At 33.0% G+C, this 25,017-nt stretch overlaps 1 protein-coding gene and 4 long non-coding RNA genes across 6 annotated transcripts; 1 reads left to right on the forward strand and 4 right to left on the reverse strand.

Annotated features, from left to right (window-relative positions):
- Positions 1-1,899: 1,899 nt before the first annotated feature.
- LOC142237779 (uncharacterized) lies at positions 1,900-2,933 on the forward strand. Its single transcript, XR_012722570.1, has 3 exons — positions 1,900-2,179; positions 2,237-2,342; positions 2,408-2,933. It is a non-coding gene; the product is annotated as an uncharacterized LOC142237779 (long non-coding RNA).
- Positions 2,934-6,554: 3,621 nt separating this feature from the next.
- On the reverse strand, positions 6,555-7,758 carry LOC142240492 (uncharacterized). 2 transcript variants are annotated; one of them, XR_012723293.1, is made up of 4 exons: positions 7,595-7,758; positions 7,309-7,475; positions 7,146-7,251; positions 6,555-7,080 (listed from the first exon to the last, which is right to left on the reverse strand). It is a non-coding gene; the product is annotated as an uncharacterized LOC142240492 (long non-coding RNA). The 2 variants fall into 2 exon arrangements; XR_012723292.1 differs by lacking the exon at positions 7,595-7,758 and having other exon boundaries at positions 7,309-7,588.
- A 7,512-nt stretch (positions 7,759-15,270) lies between these two features.
- Positions 15,271-18,134, reverse strand: LOC142237781 (uncharacterized). The gene is made up of 4 exons (XR_012722571.1): positions 16,763-18,134; positions 16,593-16,654; positions 16,115-16,527; positions 15,271-16,038 (listed from the first exon to the last, which is right to left on the reverse strand). It is a non-coding gene; the product is annotated as an uncharacterized LOC142237781 (long non-coding RNA).
- A 3,369-nt stretch (positions 18,135-21,503) lies between these two features.
- Positions 21,504-22,780, reverse strand: LOC142237780 (peroxiredoxin 2). Its single transcript, XM_075309192.1, has one exon. The coding sequence runs from the start codon at positions 22,621-22,623 to the stop codon at positions 22,039-22,041; it is 585 nt and encodes a 194-aa protein (XP_075165307.1). The 5' UTR covers positions 22,624-22,780; the 3' UTR covers positions 21,504-22,038.
- A 628-nt stretch (positions 22,781-23,408) lies between these two features.
- Positions 23,409-24,209, reverse strand: LOC142241431 (uncharacterized). Its single transcript, XR_012723633.1, has 2 exons — positions 23,761-24,209; positions 23,409-23,682 (listed from the first exon to the last, which is right to left on the reverse strand). It is a non-coding gene; the product is annotated as an uncharacterized LOC142241431 (long non-coding RNA).
- Between the last annotated feature and the right edge of the window lie 808 nt (positions 24,210-25,017).

Raw genomic sequence — 25,017 nt, forward strand, 5'->3', positions numbered from 1 at the left:
AACCTTTCTGGGACATAGTTTTTAAACAAATTTAACTGATTCTATTAGCTTTAAGGGCGTAGAAGACTATTCTGGAGATTCCATGTGCGTAGCTGGGTTTTAAGTCTGAGGGGGGTCAATTACATTTAGGTAAATTTTCTGGGTCGATTTTCGGGCATTTCTAGGAAGAGTTAAAAGGCAAAAGTGGATATAGCATATTAGCCCCGAGCTAGGAGAATACTCTCCCCCAAACGCCAGAGGCGTAGGTCATCTAGTTAACGAGATAAAAGGGGGGACATTAATGTATTTTCTAAGAGCTAAAAACATTGATGGGGCACAGTTTAAAAAAAAATCAATTGAATCTATTAGCTTTAAGGGCGTAGAAGACTATTCTGGAGATTCCATGAGCGTAGCTGGGCTTTAAGTCTGAGGGGGGATAATAATAATTAGGGCAATTTTCTGGGTCGATTTTCGGGCATTTCTAGGAAGAGTTAAAAGGCAAAAGTGGGTATAGCATATTAACCCCGAGCTAGGAGAATCCTCTCCCCCAAACGCCAGAGGCGTAGGTCATCTAGTTAACGAGATAAAAGGGGGGACATTAATGTATTTTCTAAGAGCTAAAAATCATTGCTGGGGCACAGTTTAAAAAAAATTCAATTGAATCTATTAGCTTTAAGGGAGTAGAAGACTATTCTGGAGATTCCATGAGCGTAGCTGGGCTTTAAGTCTGAGGGGGGTCAATTTTAAAATTTTAACTTTTCAACGAAAATTCACAAAAAATCAACCAAATTTCGTCGTGATTTGTTGCTGATAGACTAAATGCAATCAAATATGAACAAATTTTGTTAATTATTTTATATTTACGACTTTAAAATAGAGAGAGTTAAAAACCAATTATATGCCTAAACTGTTCAAGCCTCTTTTTGGCTATTTCTGATAGACGATAACGAACCAAAGGGGGTACACGTTTGTAACCCCAACTGTGGAGCGTACCCCACTGAAAATCCCATGGGCGTAGGTCATCTGTGTGAGAAGAAATCAGGGGGTTCAAATCAACTTTTATGTCCGTTTTTGAACGCATTATGGATACTATTTCTTTTAAATTTTGAAATAAATAGAAAGCCCATATTGAGAAGAAAGCTACCGTTATATTTCCATAAACGTAGCTTATTTCAATTTTAAAAGGGGGCTAAGTAATTTTATCAAAAATTTCGATATGGATTTTCACCTATTTACAACCCACAACAACGAACTAAAGTGGGTATACGTAGGTAGCTGCACCCTTGGAGCATCTCCCAGTGAAAGCCCCATGGGCGTACCTCATCTGTGAACGGAGAAAAGTCAAGGAGCGCTAAAATATTTGTTCAGTACTCTATAGCGGCATATTTTTTTTAACAAAGGTTTCATATGTGTACCAATAATATTCGTGTTCGCTTAGTCATGATTTTATCGAATCTATATATTATTATCCTTGAATCATTTATTTAAAAAATTTTATATATATATATTGTTGAAAGCTTCATATTTCTACTCGATCATTTTTGCTAACAATGTTCGCGAACAAAACTATTGTCACTAGAGTTCATACACGGTGTAGATACCAAGTAAGAAGAAGATTATTAAAATTGCGCGCTTTTGATACTGCGTGAAGTTTAATATAATTTTCAGCGTAAAAGACAAGGATGGCAATATAGAGCACCATGCCGCCCTTTTTTGTTTTGTAACATTTCAATATATCCAATGTGCAAAACAAGGACGGATGTATAATTATAGTATTTTTCCGCCCTTTACCAACCCTACATTTTAATGCGAATGCCAACCCAGTAGAATAAATATACTTTATCTTTGCTAATGAAACTACCCAATAAACACAGGATGAGCGTTTTTCAAATGCAACAACTTTTCATTTTGAGGGTAAATATAATTTTCAACATAAATTCAAGTTAACATGAAATAGCTCATCTTCAATACTTCTTCAAATTGTTTGCGAATTACTTCCAATTTGCCAAAATGTTGACGAAATCTTTGAAAAGGTGTTGAAGATAATATGAGATAACTTTGACAAAACACTACCATAAAATGCAACGAAAAAACCATGTGGTTTTCAATACTAATTTGTGCAACGAAGTTCGTGGTCAATTGCAAGAAATTAAAAAAATGGAAAATTTTAGACAAATAACCAAATAGTTTATAAAAATAGGTAAGAAAAAATGAAATAAAACTTTAAGGAAGCCACTAAATGTATATCTCTTTGCAGAAAACTAAAATTATGGATTCTACGTTCTTGAAAACATTAAAAAGCTGACCGTTGAAAAACTGTTGGACAATTAACTGGAACTGCTTCAAATAGTTTATAATAATTGGTAAGTCAATATGAAAAATTAAATCAACACTTTAGAGAAGTCACTAAATTTAAATCTCTTTGCAGAAAACTAAAATCTGTGGATGCTACATTCTTGCTGACATTGAGAACCAATGAAAAATGAATTGCTTATCGACAAGAAAAAGTTTCCAGAAACATTTCAAAGTGCAACCAATTAAAATTGTTAAAAACAACAAATTGGTAAAATCAAAAACTTCTGTATGAAAATGTGCATCACATCCCCAGTTTAATTTATATCCTATTATCAGTTTAAAATGGATATTTTGTGAATTCCTTCTGCTGGAAATCTCTTCTAACACGCGGCCCAGTACGTTCCTAATTTCAAATTGCCCGCATATTAATAAATTGTAATGCTGTTTTATGACACCAGCAGGAAGGAAATCGAATTATCAATGCAAAAGTGTTTATAAACAATGGTTAAGATATTTAAAGTTTTGTTGTTTTGTTCTTATTTGTTGATATGTTTAGTAAGATTATTATTTTTCAATTGGTATTGTAGTGTAATATGTAGTGTAGTGTATTATATATTTTATTTTAACGAAAATGAATAAATTATACAAAATTCATAGAATTTTGGCTTTGACTTTCAATTTGAAGTGGGGATATCATTCATACCAATTTTTGTTGAAAAGTATTTGCAACGGATGTTAACTTTTAATTTGACTCGTATTGAAAATTGTTTGAGAAATTATTGAGTAGCGATGCATTTCAATTTGAGGATAACACTTGAGAAATTATTGCTAATGTGTTGAATTTTAATATTGAGGCTAATGTCTGTTTTTTGTTGAGAGCGCGATTTTCTCAACAATTTCCTAACTTGAATATTACACTAATCCTTTGAAAAAATATTTGAAAATTTGTTGAAATTTAGCATTTTTCAAACATTTGTGTTTATTGGGTAATATTGTAATATTGTTTATGTAGTTGTTTTGTATAGGACTTCTATTATTATTCAACAAAATTTCATTAGCAAAATAAGGTATGCATTTTTTATGGGCAATGGTAATTTCGCACGACATTCGACAAATCTGTGGCGTCTGAACGGCACATACTAAATATTTGATTGTCCAATATTTTGTCTCTTTAAGTTGGCAACACTTTTCATATGATTGTAATCTAGGGCACAAATATGCAAAGATAATCGAATTCTATTGCAAAACACCAAAAAGCTCAAAAAATATATATTTATTTCAAGTATTCTACATAAAAAGCCAAAAATACAAGTAATTGAATTTTATATGCAGAATTATTAGCACGTACACAGCGTTATGCGCTTTACATAAAGGGTGATTTGTTAAGAGCTTGATAACTTTTTTTTTAAAAAAACGCATAAAATTTGCAAAATCTCATCGGTTCTTTATTTGAAACGTTAGATTGGTCCATGACATTTACTTTTTGAAGATAATTTCATTTAAATGTTGACCGCGGCTGCGTCTTAGGTGGTCCATTCGGAAAGTCCAATTTTGGGCAACTTTTTCGAGCATTTCGGCCGGAATAGCCCGAATTTCTTCGGAAATGTTGTCTTCCAAAGCTGGAATAGTTGCTGGCTTATTTCTGTAGACTTTAGACTTGACGTAGCCCCACAAAAAATAGTCTAAAGGCGTCAAATCGCATGATCTTGGTGGCCAACTTACCGGTCCATTTCTTGAGATGAATTGTTCTCCGAAGTTTTCCCTCAAAATGGCCATAGAATCGCGAGCTGTGTGGCATGTAGCGCCATCTTGTTGAAACCACATGTCAACCAAGTTCAGTTCTTCCATTTTTGGCAACAAAAAGTTTGTTAGCATCGAACGATAGCGATCGCCATTCACCGTAACGTTGCGTCCAACAGCATCTTTGAAAAAATACGGTCCAATGATTCCACCAGCGTACAAACCACACCAAACAGTGCATTTTTCGGGATGCATGGGCAGTTCTTGAACGGCTTCTGGTTGCTCTTCACTCCAAATGCGGCAATTTTGCTTATTTACGTAGCCATTCAACCAGAAATGAGCCTCATCGCTGAACAAAATTTGTCGATAAAAAAGCGGATTTTCTGCCAACTTTTCTAGGGCCCATTCACTTTTCACATTCAAAATTCGACGTTGTGGCAGATCGTTCGGCTATTCATGATGAAATGTCAAAGCATACTGAGCATCTTTCTCTTTGACACCATGTCTGAAATCCCACGTGATCTGTCAAATACTGTTGCATGAAAATCCTAACCTCAAAAGAATCACCCTTTATTATCAGTTATTCCGGACGGAATGTCGGTGTTTGTAAAGAATCTTACAGTGTGTCGGATCGATACGACTTGTCGGCGATGACTAAATAGTCGTTAAATGTGTTATCGATCCCATAAACATGCAGCAGTATCGATTATGCCTTCGGACTTAACTTATAATGTGCACAATATTTGGGATATGTTCGACACGAGCACTGTCGTCCGGAATAACTGATAATTTTTAAAGCGCATTATACGTTCATATTAAAAGATTAGTTGTACAACTTTTTTTTAATTAACATGTGTATTATACCGCGTCCAGATTATAAGTTTATCAGGACGGAATGTTGTTGTACAGAATGACTAAAAAATCTATAAATATGTTGTCAGTTGTTAATGTGATCGACGATTATGATATCGGACATAACTTAACAGTGTGGTCAATATTTTTGACTCGATTACTGTCGTCTGTAGTGGGATTCTGTTTTTTAACGATGAATCGCATCGTTAAGATGGGATAACAAGAAAAATAACATCAAAGCTATTCGGTAGACGTTTTAAACTACATTTACAATCGCTAAAATCAGCTGTGTTGTTTTCTGTGCATATAACAATAAATACATCGTTAACTAAAAACGAAGATTTTTGGATTGTTTGTTTTCTCTAATAAATTGACGTTTTGAGCAGAAAATTTCATTCATGCAAATTTCGTAGCAGGGTTGCCAATCGAAACGCAGCTTAAACAACAGTTGCTACAGATTAGTTACAGAATGACACGATCGTTAGTGCAAACACGTTTTTTCGTAAAAGATGCGATTATCGTGAAGAAATACAGAATACCAATACTGGATAAACTTATAATCTGGACGGCCCATTATATGGCATCCCCAAAATTTTGTACAAATAATCTTGTATATACATCATATACATGTTTGCCTCCGTATAAAGGCCAGTATGCACCACTAGCGAAATTTTCGGTAGCAAAAATTATTTTAAGTCTACAACAAAAAAAAACAGGGCTGTGTACACAAATTTTAAACCAGCTAATCGCTTTTAAAAAATGTTAATATATGTTCCAAATATCCCTCAAATAAATTGTTTATTATTTACGCACACAATGATTGTAATAAATTAAATGTTTGCTGCCAAAATATGCTTTTGACAACCCTGTTATTTTCATTAGAGGTGCGTACCAGCTTACGAAATTGAAAGCTACCGAAAATTTCGTTAGCATAAATAGCAATGCATTTCTTATGGGAATGAAATTTTTCGCTAGAAGTGCATACCGGCCTTAACGCTGTGCGCGTGCTAATAATTCTGCATATAAAATTCAATTACTTGTATTTTTGGCTTTTTATGTAGAATACTTGAAATAAATATATATTTTTTGAGCTTTTTGGTGTTTTGCAATAGAATTCGATTATCTTTGCATATTTGTGCCCTAGGTTACACTCATGTGAAAAGTGTTGCCAACTTAAGAGACAAAATTTTGGACAATCAAATATTTACTATGTGCCGTTCAGACGCCACAGATTTGTCGAATGTCGTGCGAAATTACCATTGCCCATAAAAAATGCATACCTTATTTTGCTAATGAAATTTTGTTGAATAATAATAGAAGTCCTATACAAAACAACTACATAAACAATATTACAATATTACCCAATAAACACAAACGTTTGAAAAATGCTAAATTTCAACAAATTTTCAAATATTTTTTCAAAGGATTAGTGTAATATTCAAGTTAAGAAATTGTTGAGAAAATCGCGCTCTCAACAAAAAACAGACATTAGCCTCAATATTAAAATTCAACACATTAGCAATAATTTCTCAAGTGTTATCCTCAAATTGAAATGCATCGCTACTCAATAATTTCTCAAACAATTTTCAATACGAGTCAAATTAAAAGTTAACATCCGTTGCAAATACTTTTCAACAAAAATTGGTATGAATGATATCCCCACTTCAAATTGAAAGTCAAAGCCAAAATTCTATGAATTTTGTATAATTTATTCATTTTCGTTAAAATAAAATATATAATACACTACACTACATATTACACTACAATACCAATTGAAAAATAATAATCTTACTAAACATATCAACAAATAAGAACAAAACAACAAAACTTTAAATATCTTAACCATTGTTTATAAACACTTTTGCATTGATAATTCGATTTCCTTCCTGCTGGTGTCATAAAACAGCATTACAATTTATTAATATGCGGGCAATTTGAAATTAGGAACGTACTGGGCCGCGTGTTAGAAGAGATTTCCAGCAGAAGGAATTCACAAAATATCCATTTTAAACTGATAATAGGATATAAATTAAACTGGGGATGTGATGCACATTTTCATACAGAAGTTTTTGATTTTACCAATTTGTTGTTTTTAACAATTTTAATTGGTTGCACTTTGAAATGTTTCTGGAAACTTTTTCTTGTCGATAAGCAATTCATTTTTCATTGGTTCTCAATGTCAGCAAGAATGTAGCATCCACAGATTTTAGTTTTCTGCAAAGAGATTTAAATTTAGTGACTTCTCTAAAGTGTTGATTTAATTTTTCATATTGACTTACCAATTATTATAAACTATTTGAAGCAGTTCCAGTTAATTGTCCAACAGTTTTTCATCGGTCAGCTTTTTAATGTTTTCAAGAACGTAGAATCCATAATTTTAGTTTTCTGCAAAGAGATATACATTTAGTGGCTTCCTTAAAGTTTTATTTCATTTTTTCTTACCTATTTTTATAAACTATTTGGTTATTTGTCTAAAATTTTCCATTTTTTTAATTTCTTGCAATTGACCACGAACTTCGTTGCACAAATTAGTATTGAAAACCACATGGTTTTTTCGTTGCATTTTATGGTAGTGTTTTGTCAAAGTTATCTCATATTATCTTCAACACCTTTTCAAAGATTTCGTCAACATTTTGGCAAATTGGAAGTAATTCGCAAACAATTTGAAGAAGTATTGAAGATGAGCTATTTCATGTTAACTTGAATTTATGTTGAAAATTATATTTACCCTCAAAATGAAAAGTTGTTGCATTTGAAAAACGCTCATCCTGTGTTTATTGGGTAGTTTCATTAGCAAAGATAAAGTATATTTATTCTACTGGGTTGGCATTCGCATTAAAATGTAGGGTTGGTAAAGGGCGGAAAAATACTATAATTATACATCCGTCCTTGTTTTGCACATTGGATATATTGAAATGTTACAAAACAAAAAAGGGCGGCAGGGTGCTCTATATTGCCATCCTTGTCTTTTACGCTGAAAATTATATTAAACTTCACGCAGTATCAAAAGCGCGCAATTTTAATAATCTTCTTCTTACTTGGTATCTACACCGTGTATGAACTCTAGTGACAATAGTTTTGTTCGCGAACATTGTTAGCAAAAATGATCGAGTAGAAATATGAAGCTTTCAACAATATATATATATATATATAAAATTTTTTAAATAAATGATTCAAGGATAATAATACATAGATTCGATAAAATCATGACTAAGCGAACACGAATATTATTGGTACACATATGAAACCTTTGTTAAAAAAAATTTGCCGCTATAGAGTACTGAAAAAATATTTTAGCGCTCCTTGACTTTTCTCCGTTCACAGATGAGGTACGCCCATAGGGCGTTCACTGGGAGATGCTCCAAGGGTGCAGCTACCTACGTATACCCACTTTAGTTCGTTGTTGTGGGTTGTAAATAGGTGAAAATCCATATCGAAATTTTTGATAAAATTACTTAGCCCCCTTTTAAAATTGAAATAAGCTACGTTTATGGAAATATAACGGTAGCTTTCTTCTCAATATGGGCTTTCTATTTATTTCAAAATTTAAAAGAAATAGTATCCATAATGCGTTAAAAAACGGACATAAAAGTTGATTTGAACCCCCTGATTTCTTCTCACACAGATGACCTACGCCCATGGGATTTTCAGTGGGGTACGCTCCACAGTTGGGGTTACAAACGTGTACCCCCTTTGGTTCGTTCTCGTCTATCAGAAATAGCCAAAAAGAGGCTTGAACAGTTTAGGCATATAATTGGTTTTTAACTCACTCTATTTTAAAGTCGTAAATATAAAATAATTAACAAAATTTGTTCATATTTGATTGCATTTAGTCTATCAGCAACAAATCACGACGAAATTTGGTTGATTTTTTGTGAATTTTCGTTGAAAAGTTAAAATTTTAAAATTGACCCCCCTCAGACTTAAAACCCAGCTACGCTCATGGAATCTCCAGAATAGTCTTCTACTCCCTTAAAGCTAATAGATTCAATTGAATTTTTTTTTAAACTGTGCCCCAGCAATGATTTTTAGCTCTTAGAAAATACATTAATGTCCCCCCTTTTATCTCGTTAACTAGATGACCTACGCCTCTGGCGTTTGGGGGAGAGGATTCTCCTAGCTCGGGGTTAATATGCTATACCCACTTTTGCCTTATAACTCTTCCTAGAAATGCCCGAAAATCGACCCAGAAAATTGACCTAAATATAATTGACCCCCCCTCAGACTTAAAGCCCAGCTACGCTCATGGAATCTCCAGAATAGTCTTCTACGCCCTTAAAGCTAATAGATTCAATTGAATTTTTTTTTTAAACTCTTAGAAAATACATTAATGTCCCCCCTTTTATCTCGTTAACTAGATGACCTACGCCTCTGGCGTTTGGGGGAGAGGATTCTCCTAGCTCGGGGCTAATATGTTATACCCACTTTTGCCTTTTAACTCTTCTTAGAAATGCCCGAAAATCGACCCACAAAATTGACCTAAATATAATTGACCCCCTCAGACTTAAAGCCCAGCTACGCTCATGGAATCTCTAGAATAGTCTTCTACGCCCTTAAAGCTAATAGAATCAATTGAATTTTGTTTAAAAACTGCGACCCAACAATGTTTTTAGCTCTTAGAAAATACATTAATGTCCACCCTTTTATCTCGTTAACTAGATGACCTACGCCTCTGGCGTTTGGGGGAGAGGATTTTCCTAGCTCGGGGCTAATATGCTATACCCACTTTTGCCTTTTAACTCTATGTCCCAGAAAGGTTTTATAGTTATTAGAACTTACATGAATTTGTCCCCCTTTATCTCATTAACTAGATGACCTACGCCTCTGCCCTCTGTGCGGGGGAGTTCTCCTATCTCCGAGCTAATGCCCTATACCCACTTTTGCTTTTTAACTCTTCCTAGAAATGCCCGAAAAAGTCCAATGAATGTAAAATACATCTTTCCATATTTTTTTGAATTACATTTATATTACTCTAAATAACTTTTTGCTCAAAATTATGTTAAGTATACAAGCGTTTTCGTTCAGAAAATGTGTCATGAAGTAAAATATATTTAATTTGTTGCAAAAAGTCTTAAATTCGCAACAAAAAAGAAAATTAAAAAAATTAAAGTGGTTTATGTCTTCGCTAAAACAACTTTAGAAAACAACTTTAACTTCAGAAAATGTGTCATGAAGTAAAATATATTTAATTTGTTGCAAAAAGTCTTAAATTCGCAACAAAAAAGAAAATAAAAAAATTAAAGTGGTTTATGTCTTCGCTAAAACAACTTTAGAAAACAACTTTAACTTCACACCCTTGCCCCCCTTTTAAAATTTTAATGCGCTACGGTTATGGAAATGCAACTGTAGCTTTCTTCTCAGTCTGGGCTGTCTACTGGTTTTAAAATTTAAAAGAAATTGTATTCATAATGCGTTCAAAAATTGACATAAAGTTGATTTGAACCCCCTGATTTCTCCTCTCACAGGTTACGTACGCCCATGGGCTTTTCACTGGGGTACGCTCCTCAGTTGGGGTAACCAACGTGTACCCCCTTTGGTTCATTATCGTCTATCAGAAATAGCCAAAATGAGCTTTGAACAGTTTATTCATATTTTTGGGTTTTAACTACCTATAGTTTAAAGGTCTAAATATAAAATAATTAACAAAATTTTTCAAATTTTATTGCTTTTAGTCAAACAGCAACAAATCAAGATGAAATTCGTTTGATTTTTTGCGAATTTTCGCTGAAAAGTGAAAATTAAAAATTTTTCTGGTGGTTTATGTCTTGGCTAAAAACAACTTTAAAAAACAACTTTAACTTCACACCCTTAGAAACCGACTGGTTTAGATAAAGTTCAGCGTATGGCGTGTTTGTGTATTTCAGGCGCATTCAGCAAGACAGGAACAAATTCCCTTAATGTCATGATGCATCTATTGCCTTTAGACATTTTGGCCAAACAGTCAGCTGCAACAACGGCTGTGCGGTTGCGCGAACTGTCGCTGTGGTCGGAAAAAGGTCACGGTCACAGTTCTGTCCTCAAAATAATGCCAAATGTGCCTAACGTAGTGGACTACACTTTGGCGAGTCCACTTTTCGACAAAAAGTTTGTGACTCTAATCCCCAACAGTGAGGCATGGTGCACACAGACCCCGGGGAATTAAGAATATATGGATTTCTACACTGATGGCTCCAAATTGGATGGACAAGTGGGTGTCGGAGTATATTCTAATGATCTGGAACTTCGAATAGCGAAAAGATTACCTAATCACTGTAGTGTTTTTCAGGCTGAAATATTAGCATAAAAGAGGTGGCGAATTGGCTGAGAAGTAATGTTCCAAAAAATGTGGGCATTAATATATACTCAGACAGTCAACCTGCAATAAAATCCTTGGACTCTGTGTTCCTCAACTCGAAAACGGCCATCGACTGCCGCAAATCTCTCAATGATATGGCTGAGCAGTACAATATTCACCTAATATGGGTGCCTGGCCATAGGAACATACCGAAGAACTGCGAAGCGGATGAGTTGGCAAGGCTAGGGACTACCTTACATATTCCAGGGGAACTAGAATTTGTTGGTATGCCCCTAGCTACCTGCAAGCTCATGCTGCGTGAGAAGGCTGTTATGATGGCAAATGTTCGATGGGAGAATTGCAAGGGTTGTAACGACACCAAGCAAATATGGCCCCATTTCAACTTAAACCGCACACTAGATATGCTAATGTTCTCGAGACGTCAGATATCACTCCTGATATCTGCTTAACGGGTCGCTGCCTGATAGGCGATTTTGCAAAAACTATTGGCGCGAAGTATAATGACTATTGTATGAGCTGTCATGATGCGGAGGAAAAAGAATCAATTAAACACCTCTTGTGTGAGTATCCTGCATTTTGTGTAAAGCGCAAGCAACTTTTATCAGCATATAAAGGGTGATTTGTTAAGAGCTTGATAACTTTTTTTAAAAAAAAAACGCATAAAATTTGCAAAATCTCATCGGTTCTTTATTTGAAACGTTAGATTGGTCAATTACATTTACTTTTTGAAGATAATTTCATTTAAATGTTGACCGCGGCTGCGTCTTAGGTGGTCCATTCGGAAAGTCCAATTTTGGGCAACTTTTTCGAGCATTTCGGCCGGAATAGCCCGAATTTCTTCGGAAATGTTGTCTTCCAAAGCTGGAATAGTTGCTGGCTTATTTCTGTAGACTTTAGACTTGACGTAGCCCCACAAAAAATAGTCTAAAGGCGTCAAATCGCATGATCTTGGTGGCCAACTTACCGGTCCATTTCTTGAGATGAATTGTTCTCCGAAGTTTTCCCTCAAAATGGCCATAGAATCGCGAGCTGTGTGGCATGTAGCGCCATCTTGTTGAAACCACATGTCAACCAAGTTCAGTTCTTCCATTTTTGGCAACAAAAAGTTTGTTAGCATCGAACGATAGCGATCGCCATTCACCGTAACGTTGCGTCCAACAGCATCTTTGAAAAAATACGGTCCAATGATTCCACCAGCGTACAAACCACACCAAACAGTGCATTTTTCGGGATGCATGGGCAGTTCTTGAACGGCTTCTGGTTGCTCTTCACTCCAAATGCGGCAATTTTGCTTATTTACGTAGCCATTCAACCAGAAATGAGCCTCATCGCTGAACAAAATTTGTCGATAAAAAAGCGGATTTTCTGCCAACTTTTCTAGGGCCCATTCACTGAAAATTCGACGTTGTGGCTCGTTAGTAAGTCTATTCATGATGAAATGTCAAAGCATACTGAGCATCTTTCTCTTTGACACCATGTCTGAAATCCCACGGGATCTGTCAAATACTAATGCATGAAAATCCTAACCTCAAAAGAATCACCTTTTAGCTTCAGATTAAAACGTTAACTTAAGCAGTCTGCTAATGTTTTTGGAACAATCTTGTTGGTTCAACAAAGAAAAATAATCAAGAAGGTTCAGCGGTTAAAACTAGAAGTGCCCATATGTAATAGGTACTTTTAGTTAATGTGGTATCACAATGGACTGAATAGTCTAAGTGAGCCTGAATCTTAATCGGGCTGCCACTTTAACCTAACCTAACCTAATGTGTAACTGTTTGTATTTAATAAGTTAGTTTTTTTATGATTCTAAGAATTAAAAAAAATAAGTAAAAGATTAATTTTATGTTTATGGTTGTGGTAGCAAACTCAACGCCTATACATTTTATTGTTCCTCTAAAAAAACTTACTTCCATTCTTTTCCGAAGACGATGATTTTAATTTAATATGGTGAACCGTTTTCAAGTTATTCTAATATATGTAGCGAAACTGCCTTAATTTTGAACATAACGGTATATCTCGTCGAGCTGATAGAAAACCAAGTCCAGATTTGGATTCAGCGTCTCAAATAACCTTAAAAACAATATTCATTCCTTAATCAACAGAACCATAACAAACTAACTTATTACATACAAACACTTACCCATTAGTTATTTTTGTACAAAAATCGCTATTTATATCAATTCAGTAAATCGTGAACAAATTCAAAAGGAGTGCACCGATTGTAATGAAATAAAGCTCATTTTATTCGAAATATATTTAACTAACTGTTTCTGGACCAAAACTGTGATTTTTCTCCCATTTTTTATGAATTTTTTAAGAACAAAAATTTTTTTTAACTTGAACGATATCTCTAAAACACTTGGAAAATTAAAAACAATGTAAAGACGGCTTACACAGAATATTGTTAGGGATTTTCTGATATTTTTTTATTTAATATGTTGAACCGTTTTCAAGTTATTCCAATATATGTAGCGGAAGTGCCTTTATTTTGAACATAACGGAATATATCGAAAAATCAAGCTGATAGATAAAAACCAAGTGAAGATTTGGATTCAGCGTCCCAAATAACCTTAAAAACGACATTCAATTCTTAATCAACAGAACCACTGTTCCCTGTGTTATTTTTGTCACAACATATCTACTGCTTTTACTCGAAAGAATTTGTCGAGTAAATTGTAGTAAAAAAATTAAAAGCGACATGTATTTTGATATTGTTTTCTTAAAATTGTTTACCACTTTTACTATTTTTTGGGGTTGAGGAACGGTTTCTAGTGAAAACTAGTAAAGGAACACAACTATGTATTTCTTTTATGTGTTTAGATTGTATTTCTTTTGTAGAATTTTATCACAAAACACAAAAATTAATTCGAATCCATGACCCTTTGGATAATGGCTTCCGCTCTTTCCATTCAGGACCAAATGTGAATGGATTCTCCAAAGTGTACAAAATCCAAAGAGATATGTCGCAACTCAGGCAGAGCAAAGCGTCATTGCTTTCCGGGACTTACATGTCCTTTTAGATAATTCAAACTTTGGAATTTATCCAGATTGTTTTTGATGATTCCATATTTTGGAAGTCGAAACATATCTGCATAATTACGTTGGGTATTAAAATGTGTTGTTTTCGAATCCTTTGAATACGAGACTACTCGTAACAGACAAACATGTCAAGATGAATCGTATTCAAAATATAAGAAACCAAGACAAAAACATTGACCCATGTTGCTGGGCTCCAAAATGTAATGGACAGGATTTGTTAAAAAGCGTTGGCACTCTTGGCTTTTAGCTGCGGCTGTAGCTCGCCGGAAATAGAGGTTCTTCCGTTTTATCAATACATTTAAAATTTAAGTGCCAGGTGGAAGCAAACTTTTTATAAAAAAACACATTGGATAATGGACAGTTATACGGTCTTCTCACCAAGCATGTTTTGGGGTTTGAAATGCTTTCCCTTTATAAGCACTTCAAAACGCCATACTAAAATGTTAGAATGTGAACCCACCTAATATGGAATATACCCCGAATAACATACCCTATTCAAAATATATGCCAAAATATTGAAATAAGTTTCATAGAAAAAAAGAATAAACAAAGGCTTTTAAGAACATGGACATGTGAAAATAACATAAAAATTTTCCCCTTTGCGCTCGCGGTTGCATATATTGTTACGTTTTTATATTTAGGCGTTTTTAATTACCCGACAATTAAAACACAGTTCTTTTAAATAACGACAATCTACAATTTATTTACTATGACTTCACACTTTACAATTCGTTCACACTGAAGTTATTCGTTTGACGCTTTAATCAAGACTGACTCGTTAGCCGCATGCGAGCGCTTTTATATATGACGGTGTGGCAATACGAGAACATTCTGGTAGCACTACAATATTCTGGCAACGCCAGAACATTCTTAGACAGAAATATGCTGTTAATCTTCGGAACTGTCAAACTTAGTTTGACACCCATGGCCTATCTATATAACATCTATTGCAGTATTGCCAACCTCGGGATAGTTGTGTTGACTCTACCCAATAAACACAAACGTTTGAAAAATACTAAAATGCAATAATTTTTCAAACATTTTTTCAAAGGATTAGGGTAATATTCAAGTTGAGAAATTGTTGAGAAAATCGCGTTCTCAACAAAAAACAGACATTACCCTCAACAGTAAAATTCAACACAATAGCAATAATCTCTCAATTGTAATCCTCAAATTGAAATGCATTGCTACTCAATAATTTCTCAAACAGTTTTCAATGTGAGACAAATTAAAAACTAATATTGCTTCGAATATTTTCTAACCACAATTTGCATGAAAGTCAATCCCAGTTCTTACTGAAAGGCAACACTAAATTTCTAGTGATTTTGTACATTTTATTAATTTTTTTCGTTAAAAATATAATAATATTAAAAATAACATTTACAATATATAAAAATAATAATATGTTATAATACCAATCAAAACATAATTATCTTATTAAAGGTATTAATAACTAAAACTATCAATACAACTTTAAATAACTTAAACATTTTTCATGTATAATTTCCCCCATAATGTTGGTGTCACATAACTATTAATTAATTAATTATTAATTAATATGCTGACAATTTCAAATAATTACTATCGAGGAACTTGCTGGCCTGCGTGTTAGAATAGATTCCATCAAGAGGAATTCACAAAATATCAAACTGATGACGGAATGTAAATTGATGTAATGCACATTTTCATCCAGAAGTTCTTGATTTAGGAACTGTTGCACTTTGTTTTAATTGGTTGCACTTTGCAAGTTTTCTGGAATCTTTTCTTTGTTGTTTCCTTCATCATTTTTTCACCGGTCAACATCTTCCAAGAATATAACATCCAATGATTTTAGTTTTCTGCAAAACAATCGATTTTAGTTTTCTGCAAAACAATTTCCATTACGTTTTCATTTCACTTTTTATTTTGACTTACCAATTATAATTACCGTTTTGGATTAATTTCAGTTTTATGTCAATAAAAATAACTGACCACGTACTTCGTGGCACAAAATGTATTGAAACCCACACGTTGGTGTCACAAAATTCTTGTAAAACTCATTAAAATTAGGGAAATTAGCAAGGAACTTGATGACTAGAGAGTTAGAATAAATTTCCAGCAATTTCAATTCACAAAATATCAAATTAAACCGATGATGCGATGTAAATTAAACTATAGGCGTGATGCGAATTATAACCCAGTAGTTGATATGGAAAAGCATAAATACCAAGTTTAATTCATTGTACTTTGATTTATGGAAACTTTCTCTTTTCGATAAGCCACCATCATTTTTCATTGGTCAACCTTTTAATGTTTCCAAGAATGCAGCATCCAAATATTTTAGTTTTCTGCAATGAGATTTAAATTTAGTGACTTCTCTAAAGTGTTGATTTAATTTTTCATATTGACTTACCAATTATTATAAACTATTTGAAGCAGTTCCAGTTACTTGTCCAACATTTTTTCATCGGTCAGCTTTTTAATGTCTTAAAGAACGTAGAATCCATAATTTTAGTTTTCGGCAAAGAGATATAATTTAGTGTCTTCCTTAAAGTTTCATATCATTTTTTTATTTTCACTTACGTATTATTAGAAACTATTTGGAGTAAATTCAGTTTTTTGTCTAAAATGTTTTTTATTTCTTTCAATTGACCACGAACTTCGTTGCACAAACAAGTATTGAAAACCACATGGTTTTTTCGTTGCATTTTAGGGTAGTGTTTTGTCAAAGTTTTCTCATATTATCTTCAACCCCTTTTCAAAGATTTCGTCAACATTTTGGCAAATTGGAAGTAATTCGCAAACAATTTGAAGATGTATTGAATGTTAGCTGTTTCAAGTCAAGTTGAATTTATGTTGATAATTATAGTTACCCTCAAACTGAAAAGTTGTTGCATTTGAAAAACGCTCATCCTGTGTTTATTGGGTATTGACGTATAGGTGTCTCGGGTCTCATTTGCACATTGACCAATAGATGCATCCGATGACAAATTTTGTACTTGCACTGTATTACCACAAAATCCTGGTACGCAAATAAAATATTGAAGAATAATAATAAAGAATTACTTATATGCCTCCACCCGAGTTCCTCAGTATCACGAAAACAAATAGTAATAATCTTGGTTTCACCAAACAAAAACTGAATGTTGATTTCCCTTCAAATTTCTTTCAGTTGACCTAAACATAAACGAAATATTAACTGAAATCCACTATCTAACATCTGCCAAATTTATCAAAACAAAAAGGGGTTAATTTGCTCCTTTCTATTGGCATTCATGAAATGTGGAAAGTTTACACTAGATGGCGCTAGTTATTTAGGAGAGAAATTATGAATTCCATGATATTATACACCAGTAGTAAAAACTCAACAGAAATTATATCAAAACAAAGTATATTTACAAGTCCTTCACACTATGTGTCCAAATGTTCACCGCCTTGTAAATCCATGTCAAAAAAAAACAATAGTTCGACGTTTGCCGAACACTTCAGTCAAACCCAATGTAGTCATCTGTTTCATCGTTGCCACATCGTCGCATACAACCTCACAGCAAGAAGAAAAAAATAAAAACACATATAAACATGAATAAACTGGCCGTCAAAAACTTTAGTGAAGTGCGAAGTTACCTTGAAGAAGAAAGGTTGAGTTACATATTGTTACGTTTTTATATTTAGGCGTTTTTAATTACCCGACAATTAAATTACTGTTCGCTTCAATAAAGTTAATCTACATTTTATTTACTATGACTTCACTTTACTATTCGTTCACACTGATGTTATTCGTTTGACGCTTTAATTAAGACTGACTCCTTATCAGCTTGCGAGCTCTTGTATATATGACGGTCTGGCAATAGGAGAACATTCTGGCAGCACTACAATATTCTGGCAACGCCAGAACATTCTTTAACAACGCTAGAAGAATCACTTTCGTGAAGATACCGACGTAGGTATAATAATTTGAATAATTTTTTTCCGTCATATAGAAAAATGTCATACAATGCAAATGGCAGAGAGAATAAAAAGACAAGAGGATGAAGCTGTGAAGCGAAACTGCGTCAGTAGGTGGCAGTCATGAGGAAAATTTCTCTAATATCATGCAGTTTTTGTCGGCACTTCTCTCAAATATCATACAGTTTGCGTCGGCGTCACCCAGTTCAGTTCTATGCCGGCTTTACGAAACGTAAGGAAAATAGGATTTAGAACCTACTTTGTAATAACAAATGTTTTTTTATGTAAATCTTTTCATTCTATTAAATTTTTTCGCAGACAATTTGAAATTATAACTGCCGATGCCTTAATAAAAAATTTATCAAAACAGCGCTTCGACCGCAAAGTCGGTTATACCAAAGCTACAGGCAATGTGCGACATATATACGGTTAACATTTGTTGTTTTTGTAGAAGAGAAATGTTCGTCCTCTTGTTATCTTAATACTCTCTGGCAAATGAGATAACGGCGTTGCCACAGTGGCTGCTACTTAGTAAACTTAAAAAATTTCATATCATAGTTTTAAGTATTTAAATATAAATTACATTAAACAGCTCCACTTTATTGAAAGGGAAAATCCCAATGTATTACACTAAATTTTATGCAATATTTATTCGATGTATTTCTAACTGTGATAAATTAACTGTGGTATTTTTATATGAATTGTGATAATAGCTATATTTCCAAAGGCAATACCTTTAACATTATAAGAATTATTGCCAAACAAAAACGAGGACTTAAAATTGTTCATCTCAATGCTCAAAGTTTAAATAACAAAATTGACGAATTTCGCCAAATATTTATTACATCTGGTGTGGATATAATATGCGTTTCCGAAACATGGTTTAGCCCTCTAGTCAACGATGCTATTTATAATTTGCCTGGATATAATATATTTCGCTCAGACAGAATTTCTCATGCAGGTGGTGTATGTATTTTTGTGCGCAAAGGAATAAAAAGTAAATTAAAACTTAAATCAGATTTTGAGAGCAAAATAGAATATGTGTTTCTGGAGATTGTAACGGATGGAAATGAAAAGCTACTTGTCGGTTGCATATACAGGCTTCATCGAAGTATTAATTTTGATGATTTACTGACCACGATATCCAGTATAACAATGTCATACGTCGATGTTATTCTAGCAGGAGACTTCAATATTAATCTATTTCTTGAAGCTAATCTTAAAGATGGATTTGTAACCAGTCAATACTTCAATACCTACTCATTTTTCAAATAACAGTAATAGTCTCTTGGATGTATTCTTCGTAAACCATATAGCCAAAGTTAAACTTTATGATCAAATTTCTGCACCAATGTTCTCTAGACATGACATCATATTTATCACATACGATATATCTATAAAGGTTGAATTACACACCATGCGTCAATCCGTGCGTTGATGGAAGGGTTGATTTTTTCTGTTTGCGGCAGCCTATTCGAGCTTTTGATTTCAAAGAGAAATTTCAACTCTTCAATCATCGGACGCATTGTACGCATTGAATGCATGGTATGTAATTCTACCTTAAGGGCTGATGATGAGAAGTTTGTGTATTACGATTTCAAATCCTTGAATTATGCATTATTACAAGAAATGATAGATATTATCAACTGGGAGGCAATATATGAATCTGAATCAATCGACGACCAAGTTAATTTTTTCGAGAATAAAGTTAATGAGATCTTTAATGCATGTGTACCTTTGCGAACAAAAACTATCAGACACAAACAACAACCCTGGTTCAATGAATCTTTGAAGAATTTAATCTTGAACCGTAACAAACACTACAACAAATGGAAACGGTTTAAGACGCCAGAGTTATATAATCTCTACAAATCGGCAAGTCAAGAGGTTGTAAAACAAGTAAGAATAGCAAAATCTTTATACTATAAACAAAAATTTACTAAAGCAATTGGGTGCAAATCAAAGTGGAGAGAAATAAGGAATATTGGAATCGGAAAGAAAAATGATCATGTTTCCTACCATCAAATAGACTTAAATAAACTGAATGAGCAGTTTGTTCGTGAACATATGCCTGTAGAAAGAGCAAATGTTTATTCAAATTACTGCTATGTTCCAATCGGGAACCAATTTAGCTTCAGATGTTTTGACCTATCTGAAGTGCTGACAAGCATACTCTCAATTAAATCAAACTCTACCGGCACAGATGGGATAAACCCAATATTTTTGAAAATCTTGCTACCTAAAATTTTGCCATATATAACATATATTTTCAATAACATTGTTACTAAATCAACATACCCAAATATATGAAAAATGCAAAATTAATTCCGATCCCTAAATCAACTCGCACATTTCAGAAAATCGAATGTTAACTCAATATCAGTCCGGATTCAGACCACAGAGAAGCTGTGTAACAGCTATTGTAAACGTCGTTGAGGAAATTAGAGAAAAAGTTGATCTAAATTTGGCCTCATTCCTTGTTTTACTGGACCACAGTAAAGCGTTCGACAGTGTGGATCATGAAATTTTACTCATTAAACTGGAAAAAATATTTTTTCTTTTCTAATACTGCATGCCGTTTGCTGTCATCTTATATTTCGAATCGATCGCAAGTTGTATATCTGGATAATAAAACTTCAAACATCCATATTGGGCCCTTTATTGTTCTGTATGTACATCAACGACTTGTCTGATGTCCTACACCACTGCAAAATACACTTATACGCTGATGATGTACAGATATATAAAAGTGCGTCTATAAATAACGTTAATGAATGCGCTGAAAACATAAATGAAGATCTATGTCAAATAAACACTTGGGCGATCAACATGGTTTGTGCATTAATCCAAGCAAATCAAAATGTCTATTCATAACGAAGCAGAACATTACTTTACCATCCAACATTACACTTGTCCTTAACGACTGCGAAATTAGTATTGTACAGTCATCTTCAAATCTCGGAATAATTTTCAACAACAAACTAACCTGGAGTAATCACATTAATGCAGCGGCTGGAAAAGTACATGGAATGCTTCGAAACCTGTGGGCAGTACAAACATCGACACCATTTGCTCTACGTATGATGCTGGCAAAAACATATCTTATACCAGTTCTTCTTTACGGCAGCGAAATTTTCTCTAACTGTTCGTATATCGACTACTCAAAACTGCAAATAACATATAACAATATTGCTCGTTATGTTTTTAATAAACGTAGATTTGATAGAATTTCCCAAGACTTACAAAATATACAACATGACCTTCGAGAACTTGTTGAAATATAAAAACTTGGTATTATTACAAAAAAACATATATTTTTTAATTTTTAATTTATTATTGTATGTAGTATATGTGAGAGCCACTGATATAATATTTCCAGTTTTTTTTGTAAGCACAGATAAGTGCATTTATTGATATACTTTGCAAATACCCATGTAATCACCGATTTGGTGAATACAGGTGGTTATTATAGGTGTATTCTATTACATAGGGATTAACAGCGCTACATATAATCATATGGATTGCAATATATATAAAATGATAAAAACCTAAACAAAGTTGTTAAACTTTTATCTAGGGCCTCTTTTTGCATGTGTTCAATGGAAATTAAGATCATCATACATGGAAAAAAATGTAGTGACATGAGGATTATTTGTTTTTTTGGGGCATACGTGTGTGATTCGAAATTTCAAATAGAAAAAGAAAATCTATTTTAAAAAGTGTTTAACTGCCAGAGTTAAAATCTAAATATGTATATACGTAGTTTTCTTTTAACAAACTAAACTGGTATAGGTTGTTTAATGATGGATAAGTGAGTCATATCAATCGTTTCCATCACATCTTATTATTGTATAGGTTGTTGTTGTTGTGATAGGATCTGCTGTTCATCGTAAATTCGATTACTACAACAACATTTATGAAGCGGCAGCAAAATATTCTTGAGACTTCTTGGGATCGGCGACCATTGTTTTTTGCCCGGGCTTCCAGTTAGCTGGACAGACTTCACCATGTTCATCGGTGAATTGAAATGCCTGCACTAAACGCAATGTTTCATCAACATTACGGCCTACGGGCAAATCATTGATGGTTTTTTGACGCAAAACTTGATTCTTGTCGATGATGAAAAGACCACGGAATGGAATGCCAGTCTCTTCATCCAATACGCCATAGTCACGGGCAATTTTCATTGACTTATCGGCCAACAAAGGAATATCCATTTCACCCAAACCACCTTGTTTGCGTGGTGTATTGATCCAGGCCAAATGGGTATATTGGCTGTCAGTAGAGCAGGCAATGACTTCACAGCCAATGTTGCGGAATTCAGCGGCACGATCAGAGAATGCAATGATTTCAGTAGGGCAAACAAAAGTGAAATCCAATGGATAGAAGAATAACACAACATATTTGCCTTTATAGTCGGCCAAAGAGATATCCTTAAATACACCCTTGACGACGGCGGTACCCTTGAATTGGGGAGCTGGTTTTGTCAATTTAGGCATCTTTAAGTTTTATTTGATATAAATTAAAACAACACTAACAATAATTTAGATATTTTTGTATTCTCTTCTAGAGACCGGCAGAAGAAAAAGCTAACCGCGTTTTCAAATTTCCGTTTCAAAAAATCAAACTTCAGCCACCAAAAGGCAAATAATCTCAAGAACCGTCTTATTTATTGGACAAAATAGTCTTTGCCCGCTCTAATCGTGGCAGAAAGATAAACCAAATGCGCTTCAAAAGTCTTTTATCCGAAAGACAATTCTTCGTACCTATGATACGTCTTTGGAACAATCTTCCTAATCATCTACAAACGCTGAATAATACATCGCACTTTAAGGTGGAGCTTTCCAAATACTTTGTTTAGAAATTAAGAACTTATATGTACACACAAAAAAAATTTTTTTGATTTCAATCACGAAAATCGCGGATTCAATCATTTTTTTAATTGAAATGTCTTCAATCACGAAAATGATAGTATCAATCACCCATTTTGATTGAAAACCAACACGATTTTCAATTAAAAATGTAATTGACTTTTGTCACGGAATCAATTAATTGTGTGATTGAATCAATTAAAAACGTGATTGATTTTTAATACAAAATTCAATCACAGTTTTAATTGAATCAATTAAAATTTTAATTAATTTCGAGGCAAAAATCAATCAACTATTTAATTCATTCAATTAAATAATTAATTGAAATTGGCTATAAATTTCAACAAAAAAAAATTATATATTGCGCCCCCTAAATCGTATTTAGTTTTATTTGAAATAAAAGAAAATATGTGTTTCTTATAAAACATATTTAATATTTTATTATTTTTTGAATTATGCAATAGACAAATAAATTTGGTTCTTGTTATTTGTGTTTTGTTCTAACATAACTTACAATACATTTACAATACAATACAATTACTATCAATAACAACTATAGGGTGAAAAAATAGACTATATAAATCATTATCTTCCTTATCATAATAACCATGTCAGCATGTTCCTTCTTATATGTAAATGCGCATAGATTTCCAATAAATCAGCAGCCTGTAAGCTAAATTAGTTTTTCTGAAAGTAAACAGAATAATTCGAATTTAATTTTGTTCAATTTTGTTCAATTTTGTTCATAATTTTGCTAAACATTACCTGCATAGAATATCAAGTTCAATTCTTAGTTCCAGGTTGCAGATTTATAATCTTCTTTTGCAGTTATAGTCTTTTAGCATAAAAAGGTGTATTAAGGAGCTCAGTAATTGAATTTTAGTAACAATTAGGGATCTATAGTATAAACCAATAATCGATTTTTCGACTATTCGATTATTGACTTTTAATCAAAAATCGATTTTCGATTATTTTCACCAATCAAAATTCGAATATTCGATTTTTCATAATCGAATTTCATAGAAATAATGATTATACAAAATATTCGATGTTATGGTATCTATTTGTCTTTTTGTTAGTGTTATCAACAATAGTTGGTAAGAAATGCCAAAAATTAGTGTTCCAGTCAAACATGTTAATTTTTTTAAGTTGTTTAATATATTTTTAAAATAAAATTTTTAACATGTACGTGTCATTTATTATTATTTCCTTAAATATTTGTTTATTATATTTTGAAAATGTTCAATCTGAAATTTTCAACATGTTATCATTACCCGTATAAATGCAAGGAAATTGAAAAAAACAAAGGATTAATTTCCACCAATTTGATATTTGATTTAATCAAGTCAACATTTTTATTCTTATTGGTAATATAATAAAACTTAAGAAATATATGATAGTCAAAATTAAAAATTAGTTGAAAATCTAAAATCGATTTTGCGATTATTTTAAGGTTAATAATCGATTTCGACTTTTTTAGATTTTCATGCCAAAATTCGAATAATCGATTAATCGATTTTCGATTAATAGATCCCTATAACAATTCCTTTCCAAATTTTCCACACATTGAAATCGTCTATTAAAATTTGAACCAATCAAAGACAAAATTAATGGCAAAACAATGTAATATTTGGTATTATATTGATGATACTTTGCAAATTCTGGAAATAGAAAAAATATAAATGGAAAATACATATTTTTATTATTTTCGGATATTTTTCATATTTTTAAATCCAAAAGAAAGAACTTTTTACCATTACATAATTCAGCTCATTAGTTTATATATCAGATATACTGCTCTCTACTTGGGTTCAAACTGAAAAAGGCAGGTAAAACAAAAATTCAATTAATGCCAAAGCTACTTCGCAACCTCAAGATGAATCATCCAACAAACCCATACCGCTCTTGGTTTTAAGAAAACTAGGAGTGAAAAAATATAATTTTAAAAGATCAATACGGTACTCACCTTTTAATTGCACACATATTCTTATATATTTGCTAAAATGATGGAGTTGATGAGAT

This window comes from Haematobia irritans, chromosome 5, assembly GCF_050003625.1.
Source record: "Haematobia irritans isolate KBUSLIRL chromosome 5, ASM5000362v1, whole genome shotgun sequence".
NCBI lineage: Eukaryota > Metazoa > Arthropoda > Insecta > Diptera > Muscidae > Haematobia > Haematobia irritans.

Bases quoted from the DNA above. Each gene is read 5' to 3' on its own strand.
- LOC142237780 (XM_075309192.1), bottom strand. From the start codon at position 22,623: ATGCCTAAATTGACAAAACCAGCTCCCCAATTCAAGGGTACCGCCGTC.